The sequence below is a fragment of the Alosa sapidissima genome, chromosome 4, assembly GCF_018492685.1.
Source record: "Alosa sapidissima isolate fAloSap1 chromosome 4, fAloSap1.pri, whole genome shotgun sequence".
NCBI classification, from domain to species: domain Eukaryota; kingdom Metazoa; phylum Chordata; class Actinopteri; order Clupeiformes; family Clupeidae; genus Alosa; species Alosa sapidissima.
Window position 1 is genome coordinate 31,635,403 of NC_055960.1, and position 15,266 is coordinate 31,650,668.

Sequence of the window (15,266 nt, forward strand, 5' to 3'; positions counted from 1 at the left end):
CATTTCATGCTTGACTATGGCAACTCGGGGGTAGGCTACCCTACCAGTGCTTTTGCAGTTGCTGAACGTAACTGAACTGAAACTGAACCGAATAGGCCTATAGAGACAACTCATGCTTCAACGACGTTGCCCTCAGAGCTCAGTCCAGAGCCACGCACATGCAGTCCGAGGTATTTGGCTTGACTTTCTGGCCCCTCCCCTGCACGTTTCCAAAGAGTGGTTCAGTTGTGAAACAGCAAGCGTTGCGTCCGATCCGCGACACCCAGCCGGAATATAACCCGACAGCGCCCATCTGACCTCTCTCTGCAGTCACGGAGGAGGCGGCTGTCAAGTGTCTTGCACGGGTAAGAGTTAAGATTTTATTTTTGACCAGTTAGGTCACCTTATGCATAACCACGAATCATGCTAGAGAATTGCTGTCTCCAACAGCACAACTGTTTTTGCACGTTGCATTGTAAATTGTTGTGAAGTTTGTGTTAATGTCGATTTTCGCTTCTACAACGGTTTAACGTTGCCTAAGCCTTTGTTATTGAACTATAGGATAAACATGCTAAGTTCATGCAAGTTAAAACGATTTCGCCTGCAGTCTGACACAAACGTAGGCTATGCTATGAGATAAGACGTTTGCAGCCACGCATGATCTTATCGGTACAGTTTATTGAACATAATGTTGTGGTCGAACAGAGGTCCACCTTACCATGAGCCATTGTGTCGCTAGTTTATAGTACGATCATAGCTGTCTGAAGCTTTTCAAAGTTGAGGGAGCGTTTTAGTAATGAGTTGATATGATTGGTCCTCTTGAAGGGAATGATACTTTGCGAAGTTCTGATTGGCTGATACTTTATGACCTGCTGTGTTATCTTTGGTGGTGTGTCGTCGTCTTCTTAGGTAGTGCTCTGCATGTGAAAATAAATACTGTAATAATATACATTTCCATTAAAGTACATCACATCTCAACTATGACACTTTCACCCAAACCAGTTTACTGACGTGACTAAAGGTGGGCTCTGAGGCTAGGTGTGTCCCCCATGGGTCGAGACTTAGGCCTAGGTGTTGTGGGCACCTTGTCCTACCAGTTTAATTTATATTAAAGATCCTTGATTACTAGCTCCGCTTTAACCCTCTCTGGTTTCATTTTGCATAGTTAGAAGACTCTTCCTGTTTGTCAGGATTATGGATGTTTTACCCGAAACTGAGCAAGTTACACATGTCCTTCTTTCCTGTTGTGGCACATCCATTTTCCATAGACTGTAAACACAACACAGGCCTTTTTTGTATTCAAACTTTTTTTTAGACAGGTAGATATGCATTGCACTCACTAAAAATGTTTACATATGGTGGAATTGCCAGTAGGCCTGTTTGTTATTTCTGGGTTTAAAGTACATACTGTGGATATTAACTAATATTATTCATATGAACTTTACCAGGATATTTGAAATCTCACCATGGTATTGGAAACTAGAATTTTTGACAATTTAATGATGTAACGAAACGAGATGTTACTTGTCAGTGTAACTTTTGCAGAACAGAATGTGTTATGAAGTATTATAAATGCATATGATTTTTGTGATTTCAATAATGAGAGCAGTGAGAGCATTATTTCTTGTGCTTATTTCCTTTTCCTTTTTCTTCTTAAATGATTGGTCTAGTGTCCAAGATGAGGATCGCGGTAATTGGTCAGAGCCTGTTTGGACAGGAAGTTTACAAGGAACTAAGGAAGGAAGGCCACACTGTCGTTGGTGTGTTCACAATACCAGACAAGGATGGAAAAGCTGACCCATTAGGTGAGCCGCCACCCCCCAGCACACACACACACACACACACACACACACACACACACACACACACACACACACACACACTTATGGTGACATGACCTGTCAATCAAATATATCTGTCTCCACTCCATGTCAATTACTATTGTATCACCTTTTATTTTCCAGTAAGGCATAACCAAACAAATGAATGGCTGTTAAAAAATGTCAGACTAAATTCAAGGTTGTTTTTTGAGTTACTCTACAGAAAAAAGTAAAAAATCATGGTTTTGGTAACGGTGAAAAGACATTTTCTCATGTATTGTCCTGATCCAGGTTCAGCAGGTCTGTATATGTTCATGGGTGATATGGCAATTCATATTAAAGTTCTTCAACAGGACACTTCCATGGCACTTAGGCATGACAGTCTGTAGACAATATTATCTCAAGATGTCTAAAAGAGTTCATTTTGCTTGAGTTGAGATTTCTTATAGGTCAATTGTCAGTGGGACAGGCACTTTTTTGACCTGTGTTGCCCCTGGAAACAGACCAAAGGACATTGACCTGTAAATGGCTTGACAGTCCTGTTTGCAGCACATAAGGTGGTGTCACTGTAATAGGCTGACCAATGTGTAAGCCCCTCCCATAGGAACATTGCCATTTGCTGCAAGTATCAGGCCAGCAGACTTGAAGAAGGCCAATAGTTAACAAATAAGTTAAAGTGAAAGCTGGTTGGAGGTTAGGTGGTGGTGTGGTCATTCATTGCCTGGACTGAAAGCTATCTATACAACAGAAACACTCATTAGTACCTTACAAATAGCTATTGTTTCTTCTTAAAAACATAACATGGCTTTTGAGCGTGCATTAAATTACATTACATTACATTTCAATAAGGGATAGCAGCCGTCGAGGTGTCCGGTTATACGGAATTGATGGATGAGGTGGAGGCAAAGAACTCCCTGACGCGCAGCAGAGTGATGTATGCAGTATAAGCCTTTTTTTGTTTTTGTGGATTTCTGCTTACTGATAATCCCCATTTGTGCAGCACTTGGATTGAAACTTCCTATGACTGTGAATAGTTTGAACTTTTTTAAACAAACTCATGAACTAATTTCCTTTCAAAGACATGTGTACATAAAGTCAGTGGAGATGAGCATGAAAACATGTCCTTGGAACTGCTACTGATAACGATGGCTACGTCTTGCATAAATGACAAACACAGAGAGGGGGTTGGTTTGGAAGTGGATGCACTGGTTGGCCAGGTGCTTACATAGCTTGAGTCTGAACTCAATTCAAAGTTGACAGAGTGACCTGTGCAACGGCTCTATCGTAATAGTCATGAATGAATGAATAACATGAATGAAAGGAGCCAAATGTGAATACAGCCTAAAAAGTTTAGAAAATGATGTTTCAGTATGAGTTGTCATGGACTCTTGTGTGATGGCAGGCCTGTCCTTGCTGTAGTAGCTCCCTCCTGCATGGTTTGTAAAACATCACTCCAGCTGCAGAGCCGTGTGTGATGTGAATATCAAGTGCTTATTTATTATCCTTCTCAGTGGAGGGACAGTTTATCAGAGTCGGCCAAGGTATACTGAAGGAAATTGATTTTTTCCTTTTGCTCACTGATTTGTCTGAAAAAAAAGGGAAAAAAAAAGATTGAGCTACAAACAGTGAATTACTTCCAGCTGATGGTGGGCATAGATAAACAGAAATGTCAGAGAAAATGAAGTGAGACACGTAGGTGTAAATAAAAACGGGGTGTGATTGAAACGTCCTCATCCGAGTTTCACCAAGAGGAAAAAAAAAAAAACGAGATGTTGCTCATAGGAGAGACGGCGCTCCAAACTAGCAGGCACTCACTGACCGTGCCGCTCCACTCACGGTGTCCCCACAGCGGCCGAGGCCGAGAAGGACGGCGTGGCGGTGTTCAAGTTCCCGCGCTGGCGCCTGAAGGGCCAGGCCATCCCCGAGGTATTGAACCAGTACAAGGCGGTGGGCGCCGAGCTGAACGTGCTGCCCTTCTGCTCCCAGTTCATTCCCATGGAGGTGATCGACCATCCCGCGCACGGTTCCATCATCTACCACCCCTCCCTGCTGCCACGACACAGAGGAGCCTCCGCCATCAACTGGTCAGTCGCCACTTGGACTCACCACACATACAGCACTGCCCAGTCAACTAGATAGTCCATAAATTCAGTCTGTAACGTCCCAGGAACTTAGATAGGTCCATACTCTCAGTCTGAGGCACCTAAACATATCTGCCCAATTAGTGTTATTATTGTGGAGATTTATATTTGTTATGATTTTCTAAAATAATTTTGATATATATTATAGTTTCTGATTATAATTAGGGGCTCACAATTAATAGAAAACAAATATTTTGGACATAAAAATCACTCTGTTCAAGGGCTATCTGCCTGTTGTAAAACAACAGAGACACTGAAATGACTAAGGAAAATACAGGAATACACAAGCAGACATTCCAAGTGATTTCCTTGGTCCAGTTGAGCAGCACTGGACCCACAAAGAAAGTGGAAGTTGCATCTCACCACCCACATACTTTATAGAAAAGGTGAACATTGGTCAGAGGAAGATATTAACTTGGCAGAGGCGTCCACAGTCCATCCATAGTTTGTGTTGACTTTGTAAAGTGACCTTGAGTCTGAGAAAGGCGCTATATAAATAAAACATATTATTATTTATTATTATTACCATACTAAAGTCTCACCTTCACACTTTCATTCAGGACCCTCATCCATGGCGACAAGAAAGGCGGGTTCACTGTGTTCTGGGCAGATGATGGACTGGACACTGGACCAATCCTGTTGCAGAGAGAGTGCGATGTGCAGCCTGACGACACGGTCAACACCATCTACAAGCGCTTTCTGTTCCCCGAGGGTGTCAAAGGAACGGTGAGGAAGCATGGCACCAACGAAGTTCACCAAAAGCACACTTAGTAGGACAATAAGTTCACCATAAGCACACTTAGTAGGACAATAAGTTCACCATAAGCACACTTAGTAGGACAATAAGGCGACACTGTCAGAGGTAACAGGGCTATTGAATAGTTTCATGATGAGATGTGGATTATGGATTGTAACAACTAATGGTAACATGTGATATATATAAAGCCTGGTTTGTTGCTTCCTCCTCATTTCAGAGTGAAAGTGTATTTTTGTACAAAATCTCTGGTTTTCTGAAAACCACACTAAAATCAAACAGAAGCTTTGAGTCAGTGTAGATAGATACTGACCTGTGCTGTTGGTGGTGACAGGTGGACGCAGTGAGAATGATCGCAGCGGGTACCGCTCCCAAAATCAAACAGCCGGAGGAGGGGGCCACCTACGAGTGCATTCAGAAGAAGGACAACTCAAAGGTGGGTTATCGCAGCAAACAAGGCCTTTGTGTTAAAAAAAACGTACTCACTATTTATGGCAGGCATTCACTAAATAGTGTGCTATGTAGTCAACTAATGGATGTTTCAAACACAGGCCTTGGCCCTGTGCAGCAGAACTCTGATGACACACGTACAAATGTGTCGTTAATGGATGACCTCTCTTTTTGCCAACCCCCCCCCCCCCCCCCCCCTCGGTCTCTCTGTGCTATGAGTGCAGATTGACTGGAACCAGCCTGCTGAAGCCATCCATAACTGGATCAGAGGCAACGATAAAGTCCCAGGAGCCTGGGCAGAGGTTGATGGACAGGTGAATTCAGAAAATGTTTCGCATACACACACACGCACACTAACACACAGCTGGTATGAATCTAAATTTCATTTGAGATAAATAGTATGTAGTGATTAGTTACAGTATCATATTTTGATATACAGATGCCTGCTTGACCACCATTTATTTTGTGTGTGCAGTTTCGCTGCCAAATAAACCATTCAATTATATAAACCTGCTGTTTATGACGGTTGAGTAGTGTGTTTGTCAACAATATGACATAACTTTTTGCAGAAAGTCACTTTTTATGGATCAACTCTGGTGGACAATGGTACCGTAGCTAACGGAAAGCCCCTTGAGATACCTGGGGCCAGCAAACCTGGCATGGTCACCAAGGCTGGACTCGTCCTGTTTGGCAACGATGGCAAGACGGTAAGGACAAGCAGAAGGAACAGATGCATCTGTGAGGTTGTGCACGTAACACAACTGCCAAACACTCCCGAGTTTGCCTTGCCAGGAAAGTTTCAGCCATATAATCCTCATCTGCTTGAATGTTGACGCATACACACACACACACACACACACACACACACACACAAACAAACAAACACACACACACACACACTCAGGGCTCAGTCATGTGCTCTGGACTTGACTGTAAAAGCATATTTATACGTGAGTCTAAAGAGCTGCTTACCAGCAGGTGACCATGAACTTCAGCCCTAGACTAACTTACAGCTGAAGAAAGTCCTTTGTCTAGTGTTACATAACCAACCTCCAACCTCCCCTTCTGGGGTATCAGTAGAGGAAAGGAAGGTGGTATAGAGGGGGAGAGAGAGAGAGAGAGAGAGAGAGAGAGAGAGAGAGAGAGAGAGAGAGAGAGAGAGAGAGAGAGAGAGAGAGAGCAAAACAGGGAACTATGCCAAAAATGTGTTCTGTGGACAAAGTGAATTTGAGGCATAGCCACGGACAGCATAGAAGGGCGAACAGAACAGAGAAAGAAGGACTAATTGATTGATGGGAGTAGTAATTGCTCATTAGAAATTCTCATTGCCTCTCTGGCAATGCCCCAAGCCCCCCCACTCCCCACCCCCCTCTCTTTCTCTGCCTGTTTCTGTGAGTGCACTTGTGTGTGTTTCATTGGATTCGTCCCAGAATTCCCCCCAAGATAGTTCTTGGAACCAGAGGCCCTGTAATACTGTTAAATATGTATGTTGCACAACTTTGTCTCAGAATATTAGCCTTGCACTCACTGGGATAACAGTAATTCTTCAGCTTCATGTAATTATTATAATACATATGATTATTGTTGTATAACAGTGTTGTCACTGTAATTAAACCATGAAATGCACTGTGTGTGTGTGTGTGTGTGTCTGTGTGTGTCTCCAGCTGCTTGTGAAGAATCTCCAGTTTGAGGATGGAAAGATGATCAACGCGGCTCAGTACTTCAGTGCGGGCTCCAGTGCTGCCGTGGAGCTGAATGAGGAGGAGAAGGCCTTCGCTGAGCAGATGAGGGTAGGCAGACTCCCACAACCCACCCCCAGCCCCACCTCTGTCATGGCACAGCTATGGTGAAATGACAAACTCGAAACTCAATCTGCCATGTCAACCAACTTGGCATACTGTACTTATTGAAGGAAAATCAATGCGTACAATGGCTGTGTTTACACACACACACGCACACACAGACACAGACGCAAACACACCTCACACTTTTACCTTGACCTTGCTGAACTCTTGAGTTCAGCTACATAGTAAGCATGCACAGAATTTATAGTGTCCTACTCCTCACTTTGGTACACTGGCTCTGTACCAAAGCTTAGGCCTAAATCCCCAACGAGCTTGTGTCAACACTGGCGCCATGTTTTCTTCTCTGCTGGAGATGGACCTCAGAGATACAATAAGGACGATTTATGGGGACAATGGCTGAAATGTGTTTTGAATCTGAGCGCAGGCGGTGTGGAAGAGCATCCTCTCTAATGTGGACCAGATTGATGACTCCACCGACTTCTTCAAGTCTGGAGCTGCCTCCATGGATGTGGTGAGGTATGCGCTTTATCCACAGGATGTGATGTGGCGGAAGATAAGACGAGCTTCCTGCTAATCTGCTGATAAATGTAACGAACATTTCCTTGACTTGAGTAGTGTTACCAGAATTTGTGGCTCTCAAGAGAGTCTTTAATATGACTTGGCTAATCGATTAAAAAGCGCCGACGCATTTCAGCCATTGTGGCCTTTATCAATTAGATTAGATTAGATTCAACTTTATTGTCCTTGTGCAGAGTAGAAGTACAAAGACAAGGAAATGCAGTTTGCGTCTAACCAGAAGTGCAAAAAAAAACATGTGCAATGTGATATACAAAGTATAGACAGGTGGTGCATAGACAGGACAAGAAATATAGTGCAGTGGTTTACAGTAACATAAATTAAATATAAATATGTGCAGTGTATTAGCTGTTACCTTATAAGAGCAGATTAAATATGACTATGTAATATGAACATTGTATGAACAACATGTACAGATATGTGCAATGTAGTAGCAGTTACTGCTACATTATAATAGTAGTAAGAATAATATAGATATATGCAGTGTATTAACAGTATATATTATACTGTAAGAAAAACAGAATAAATACTAAAATGGTTGCCTTTGGGCTGCTTCTTCAAGATCTTAGCTTAGAACATATCCTATGTTATGTGTAGGGCTATGTTTACCACCAAGGTGTGTGTTTGTGTGTGTGTGACCTGCCTCTGTTTGCCTGGGTCTGAGCAGGCTCGTGGAGGAGGTGAAGCTGAGGGCCAGTGACCTCCAGCTCCAGAACGAGGACGTTTACATGGCAACTACCTTCCAGGAGTTCATCCAGATGTGCGTGAGGAAACTGCGAGGAGAGGATGGCGAGGAGGAGCTGGTCGTGGACTATGTAAGACTCTCCCAACAAGGCTTTCTCGTCTTTATCTTAGTTTTTTAATCACAGTGGTGGTCCCAGGAGATTGAGATGGTCATTTGATGTGTTTCTTCAGGGATGAACTAATTGTAGCTGTTTTGCGCTGTGTGTGTGTGTGCGTGCGCGTGTGTGTGCGTGCACGTGCGCGTGTGCGTGTGTGTGCACGTGTGTGTGCGTGCGTGCGTGTGTGTGTGTGTGTGTGTGTGTGCCTAGGTGGAGAAGACTGTGAACAACATGACTATCAAGATACCCCATCAGCTCTTCATCAATGGGGAGTTTGTGGATGCAGAGGGTGGGAAGACCTACAAGAGCATCAACCCCACAGATGGACAGGTCCTGCTACATTCAGACGCCGAGACTGGCATCTGATCTCTTTCTTTTCCTCTTTGTCATCTCTTCATCCCTCTCTCTTTCACATCTCTCCCTCTTTCTCTCATCCCTGAGCTGTCATACTCCGTAATGCCCTGATCGGTAGAGGCCAATAAAATCTCCCTCCAGGTTTGTTTACTGTGACTTGTTTACTCCTCCCCCTCCCTGTCTGTAGGCCATCTGTGACGTGTCCCTGGCCCAGATATCAGATGTGGAGAGGGCTGTGGCGGCAGCCAAGGAGGCCTTCGAGGAGGGGGAGTGGGGCAAGATGAACCCCAGAGACAGAGGCAAGCTCATGTACAAGTGAGTGATGGACCAACACATCTGTTCCCAAGGGATTTTTATTCTGGAGTAAATCAATGAATAACTCATGAGGCTGAACAAAAATAAAGGTACTCATCTGTCATCTGCTGTATCACCATTTCTCTCTTTCTTTCTGTCTCTCTTTCTCTCTCTCTTTCTTTCTGTCTCTCTCTCTTTCTTTCTGTCTCTCTCTCTCTCTCTCCCTCTCCCAGGCTAGCTGACCTGATGGAGCAGCATCAGGAGGAGCTGGCCACCATTGAGTCCATCGACTCTGGGGCCGTCTACACCCTGGCCCTCAAAACCCACGTGGGCATGTCTATTCAGACCTTCAGATACTTCGCTGGCTGGTGCGACAAGATCCAGGTTAGTGTCTACATCTCTGGATGCATGTGTTTAAAGCTAGTGTGTTGTATGTAATGCAATATATTAGCAGAAATGGAATATACCGGTAGTATTCACAACTATGTTTTCCTCATTTGATCATTGCCTGTAGAAATGAATGCTTATGGTTTCATTGTTTAGAATTAGCCCTTTATTATCTACATAGGGAGCGGGTCCTTTTCCAAGGAGTCCGACATGTTGTGTCGCCATCTTGCTATAGTAGTCCAGAAAGCACAAACCAAGATGCTACTTATATGGAGTGTCTTTCACATTTTGGACTGGTATTCAGTGAGTTTCAATTAAGTAGCCCCAGCACACTGTAGCTTCAAGGAAGTCAGACATTACTAACGTCAGTCGTGTTGGCGCTTTAAGGCAGTGACATGCTCCCGTGTCTGTCTCCCGTACGCGATGAGAATTTGCGCATGTGGGGGGTTTCGTGGTCTTCCCAACAATTGGGACCGCGCGTCAATGACGCACGCAAATGTGCATGGAGGAGCGTGCCACTTGCTTTACTAAGAGGCCAATGAGATGTCTTTCTCCTGCTTTCTCAGGGTTCCACCATCCCCATCAACCAAGCTCGGCCCAACCGTAACCTCACTTTCACCAAGAAAGAGCCCATCGGGTAAGACACACACAGCATAGTGAGACTAATCTGATGGGATTTTGTAGATTTGTTCACCCTGACTCACATGTGTGCATATCTTAGTGTGTGTGCCATCGTAATCCCCTGGAACTACCCCCTGATGATGCTGGCCTGGAAAACGGCAGCCTGCCTCGCGGCTGGCAACACTGTTGTTCTCAAACCTGCACAGGTAAGTCTTCAAATGAATTTAAGGTGACACTGACTTGACTTGAGGTGACGCGACTCATGAATTAAACCTGGGCTGACTGATGGTATGACTTGTGACTCGTGAATCAAACCTGGGCTAAATGATGGTATGACTTGCGACTCGTGAATCAAACCTGGGCTGACTGATGGTATGACTTGCGACTCGTGAATCAAACCTGGGCTGACTGATGGTCAGGCCGCAATGCTCCACCATGTCCATTACTACTAGCAGCTGGAAGCTGTTGAATGTAGACGCCGTTTCTGCAGAATGCAGTTCGACAACATAAACTTTAACAGTAAAAAATATTTATTTAAATATATATTTAAATATTTTTACGAGATGCATGATGATTCACAAACCGATTTTTTTGTATGTCGCTCTCAAGGTCACTCCATTAACAGCCCTCAAGTTTGCAGAACTGACAGCTAGAGTCGGCTTCCCCAAGGGGGTTGTTAACATCCTCCCAGGATCAGGTACCTACAGACATGCCGACCGCCTTTCTCTCTAGTCTGTCTGCTTCAGGGCCGTTATAAAACACACTAAACCCTTTTCTCTTCCTCAGGTGCTCTGGTGGGTCAGCGAATGTCCGACCATCCTGACGTTCGTAAGTTAGGATTCACTGGATCCACAGAGATCGGCAAACATATCATGAAGAGGTAAGTGAAGTTTAACTCACATACGTTTGACTTTTTAAGACGTTCATGTAAAGCTTTCCTTGAATCCAGCTTCATAAGACTAACATAACCATGTCATAGCTGATGTCATATGCTGTCAGAAGAAGTTATACCAGTCAGTGTCTTAACAGGGTCAAGCCACTATAGTCAATGCTATGATGATGCTATGACAGCTTAGTAACATATGCCATAAGCTGTTACGGCATCTACAATTTGAAGAGCTGTCAGGACAACAGTTGTTAAAAGTAAGATGGCACTGTGAAATCGTAGGACATTAACTGTTTGGATGACTAATGATAGGACAGAGTATCTGAAGCTTACCAAATAGGCTCTTGTCTTAATTGTTGCTGAAGATTATTGATGTGACGTTTACTGATACTGAAGTGTATGTGTGTGTGCGTGTGTGTTTGTGTGTTTGTGTATGTGTTCTCCCAGCTGTGCAGTCAGTAATGTGAAGAAGGTGTCCCTGGAGCTGGGGGGGAAGTCTCCTCTCATCATCTTCAGTGACTGTGATCTGGACAAAGCTGTGCGCATGGTCAGTGTGTTACACACACACACACACACACACACACACGAGCCAAAGTTTTGTATTGACCCATAACCCTTCATGACTCTTAAAATGCTGTGTGTTATTTCTGTCCTTGTTTACTCCCACACGTTGCTGCTGAATGGGAGAGGTTCTCCCACACGTTGCTGCTGAATGGGAGAGGTTTTCCCACACGTTGCTGCTGAATGGGAGAGGTTCTCTCTCGGGCTTCAAATGCAGAGCCAGACAAAGAGCCCACTATGAGTGTCTGGAAGAACGCCGAAATAGGGGCAGACACTGATAAAAATAACGTGTGCACATTGCAAAAATACACTAGCAGCTATGGTGTGTGTGTGTGTGTGTGTGTGTGTGTGTGTGTGTGTGTGTGTGTGTGTGTGTGTGTGTGTGTGTGAGAAAGAGAGAGCGAGAGTGTGTGTGTATGTGTGTGTATATGTCTGTCCCACTTTCTTTATATTGGTGTTCTTGTGTGTGTGCAATCTCAGGGCATGAGCTCAGTGTTCTTCAACAAAGGAGAGAACTGCATCGCGGCCGGCCGCCTCTTTGTGGAGCAGTCCCTCCACGACACATTTGTGCAGAGAGTGGTGTGTATGGGAGCTAAAAGGCTCGTCATTTTTCAGTTTCATTTCAAACTACCACTTGGTAAAATGGCAGTGTGTTCATATGTTTGTAAGCGTATTTATGCTTCATTTATATAGTGTAAGTGGCGGTATATTTCCTAACACTTGTTATTGTTTTAGCCATAGCTATAAAGCATTGGGGCATTATTTCAAGATACTGACAGTTAATGGCCACCAGAGGGCATCGCTGTCCTTGCCCAAAGCATCAGCCTATCACACGCACACATGCACGCACACACACACACACACACACACCCACAGGAGCGCACATACATCTCCTGAAAATGTATAGAACATCATTCTTAAATGCACAGAAACAAACAACTAGGCGACATCGTATGGAAGTGCCTGTATCATTTCCTACAGTACAGCACCATTCTGCTCTCTCTGTGTAGCTGGAGGAGGTGAAGAAGATAAAGATCGGAGACCCTCTGGACCGCTCGACTGACCACGGCCCCCAGAACCACAAAGCGCACCTGGACAAGCTGGTGGAGTACGCCCAGGCTGGCGTGAAGGATGGGGCCCGGCTGGTGTGCGGGGGCAAGCAGTGTGCCCGGCCAGGTGAGTCATCCTGACCACAGGGGACCCGGTGCATTACATCACGCTGCAGAGACGTACACACACACACACACACACACACACACACACACAAACACACACACAGATACACTTGTACACTCACACACACTGTCACCACTGCAGTACAGAACAGTCACCTTATTAAATCAAAGACTGCAGCCTGCAGAATAGCTTCATTAGTAGGGAATGTGTGCCGCTGAGAGAGAGAGCGAGAGCGAGAGAGCGAGAGAGTGAGTGACTGACTGACTGACTCACTCACTCACTAACTAGTGGTCTTATCTGTTGTCCCCCTGTTCTCTCCTGCCAGGCTTCTTCTTTGAGCCCACAGTGTTCACTGATGTGGAGGACCACATGTTCATCGCCAAGGAGGAGTCCTTCGGGCCCATCATGATCATCTCCAAGTTTAAGGATGGGTGAGCACCTGTCCCACAATCTCTCCTGATCTAATCCACTGCAGCACAATGACAGGAGAAGGGAGAGAGAGAGAGAGAGAGAGAGAGACAGAAAGAAAGAAAGAAAGAAAGAGAGAAATGGTGATACAGTAGATGACAGATGAGTACCTTTATTTTTGTTCAGCCTCATGAGTTATTCAATTTACTCCAGAATAAAATTCCCTTGGGAACAGATGTGTTGGTCCATCAGAGGATGAGATGAGAAAACTCCAAATCAAGGCTTCCTTTTGAGTTCAAATGTCCTTGTTTTACTGACGTGCTAGTGCATAGCAGCTTGTGCCTTCCCTAGGGCACGATACAAATGTGATGAGAAATGTGTAGAGAACATGAGCTGCACATTTGGGAGAGCATATTGAAGGCCTGATAATGATGTTCCTGCCTATCTACCTCCTTCCTGTCTCATCTTTATCATGCATATTGAAGGCCTGATAATGATGTTCCTGCCTATCTACCCCCTTCCTGTCTCATCTTTATCATGCATATTGAAGGCCTGATAATGATGTTCCTGCCTATCTACCCCCCTTCCTGTCTCATCTTTATCATGCATATTGAAGGCCTGATAATGATGTTCCTGCCTATCTACCCCCTTCCTGTCTCATCTTTATCATGCATATTGAAGGCCTGATAATGATGTTCCTGCCTATCTACCCCCTTCCTGTCTGTCAGTGATGTGGATGGCGTGCTGCAGAGGGCGAACGCCACAGAGTACGGCCTGGCGTCCGGAGTGTTCACACGGGACGTCAGCAAAGCCCTGTACGTGAGCGAGAAGCTCCAGGCTGGCACTGTGTTCGTGAACACCTACAACAAGACGGACGTGGCAGCACCCTTTGGTGGGTTCAAGCAGTCTGGATTCGGCAAGGACCTGGGTAAGGCTCAAAACATCACCCAAATCTCTTTTGACCGCATGGCTCACATTCTGTTTTTCAGTATAAACATTTTCTCGTACTTTTCCACATAACTAAGTTCTGGAGTTCTATAGTCTACGGTTGTTTAGCCATGAAGGCTAAAAGGGCCGGTGCTCGTGTCTGATTTGTGTGGTGCTAAGCGACTGAGAGTTGTAGACTTCCCTGGATGGGACTAGTCCATCACAGCTTAACCCACAGCCGTAGCTGGGAGCCATTCAGAGCTGGGCAGGCTGAGATGATGCAGATGAAGTGCCTTATTCAAGGGCACAGCGTGCACAGGGCCTAAAGTGTTCAGGCACTGCCTGAATGAGCCAGTACGTTTAAGATTTGAAACTAGGCAATTAAACTACAGTATATATATGACGTCCTGAGAGTTTCAGGCACAGAAATGTTCACTGCATTAAGCCCTGCGTGCAACATCAGGGGACTAGTTGAAGAGAGTTCAAGAAGTCACTGACACATCCAGTTATCACACAAGACACCTGCTATCCTGAAATGCTTTGCCTGTGTTTGAATGTGTTCGCCAGGTCAAGAGGCTCTGAACGAGTACCTAAAGACTAAAACAGTAACCATCGAGTACTGAGAACAGAGAGCCCAGGGACACTCACTCCTATGAAGACAACAACCTGGAACAACCACAGGTGTCTCTACCGTGAAAATGACCCGCTGAAGACACAAGACATGTGTACTGTGACAAACAATAGCTTAATCAGAGGCATTGAAGAAATCAACTGTGAAACCTAGTCATTGAAGCTAACTCCCTATTTCCCTACATAGCATGAGACTAATCACCAGTGTCACCAGGCTGATTCATACTTTGGAAAGATCCCAAACCTTATATCAAATTGATATATCCTATTGAGTGCCCATGGTTTTTGCTAAAAAAACATGTTTCTATGCAATCAAATTGCCTGAATGAAAAATAAGACTGCATATAACATAAATATGGCGCCTTTATTTTCAGTATTTCAGTGCTTTTTTATTGTAAAGTCTGCGGCAAAATGTGAACACAAAGCCAACAGTTTTATTTCTCATGAAAGCAGAAAACTGATTTTATTGTTGTAGTTGGTGGCACAGTTATCAGTACATTTAATACATAGTTTCAAGCATCTATCTACACACTAACTGAAAAATTGGACCTCAATGTGTTTTTGAATAAACGCTATTTTAACACAATTCTAGTGCTTTGTTTGCATTTTCTGATCTCGTTATTTTCTCTACTAAAAGCTGTGGGGGCTTTGTGAT

The 15,266-nt window shown here is 44.5% G+C and overlaps 1 protein-coding gene across 3 annotated transcripts; it reads left to right on the forward strand.

Moving 5' to 3' along the window:
• Positions 1-200: 200 nt before the first annotated feature.
• LOC121706876 (cytosolic 10-formyltetrahydrofolate dehydrogenase-like) lies at positions 201-15,197 on the forward strand. Of its 3 annotated transcripts, XM_042088971.1 has the most exons (24): positions 201-344; positions 1,650-1,784; positions 3,202-3,206; positions 3,654-3,883; positions 4,501-4,666; positions 5,029-5,130; positions 5,369-5,458; positions 5,714-5,851; positions 6,809-6,934; positions 7,374-7,465; positions 8,193-8,340; positions 8,578-8,697; positions 8,909-9,036; positions 9,249-9,399; positions 9,969-10,039; positions 10,124-10,229; positions 10,633-10,720; positions 10,810-10,903; positions 11,357-11,456; positions 11,951-12,049; positions 12,481-12,646; positions 12,972-13,077; positions 13,783-13,982; positions 14,549-15,197. In XM_042088971.1, exons 2-24 carry the CDS (start codon positions 1,658-1,660, stop codon positions 14,602-14,604), a joined length of 2,709 nt encoding a protein of 902 aa, XP_041944905.1. In that variant the 5' UTR covers positions 201-344; positions 1,650-1,657; the 3' UTR covers positions 14,605-15,197. The 3 variants fall into 3 exon arrangements, with proteins under 3 accessions (XP_041944905.1, XP_041944903.1, XP_041944904.1); XM_042088969.1 differs by lacking the exon at positions 3,202-3,206 and having other exon boundaries at positions 3,649-3,883; XM_042088970.1 differs by lacking the exon at positions 3,202-3,206 and having other exon boundaries at positions 232-344; positions 1,638-1,784; positions 3,649-3,883.
• Positions 15,198-15,266: the final 69 nt, after the last annotated feature.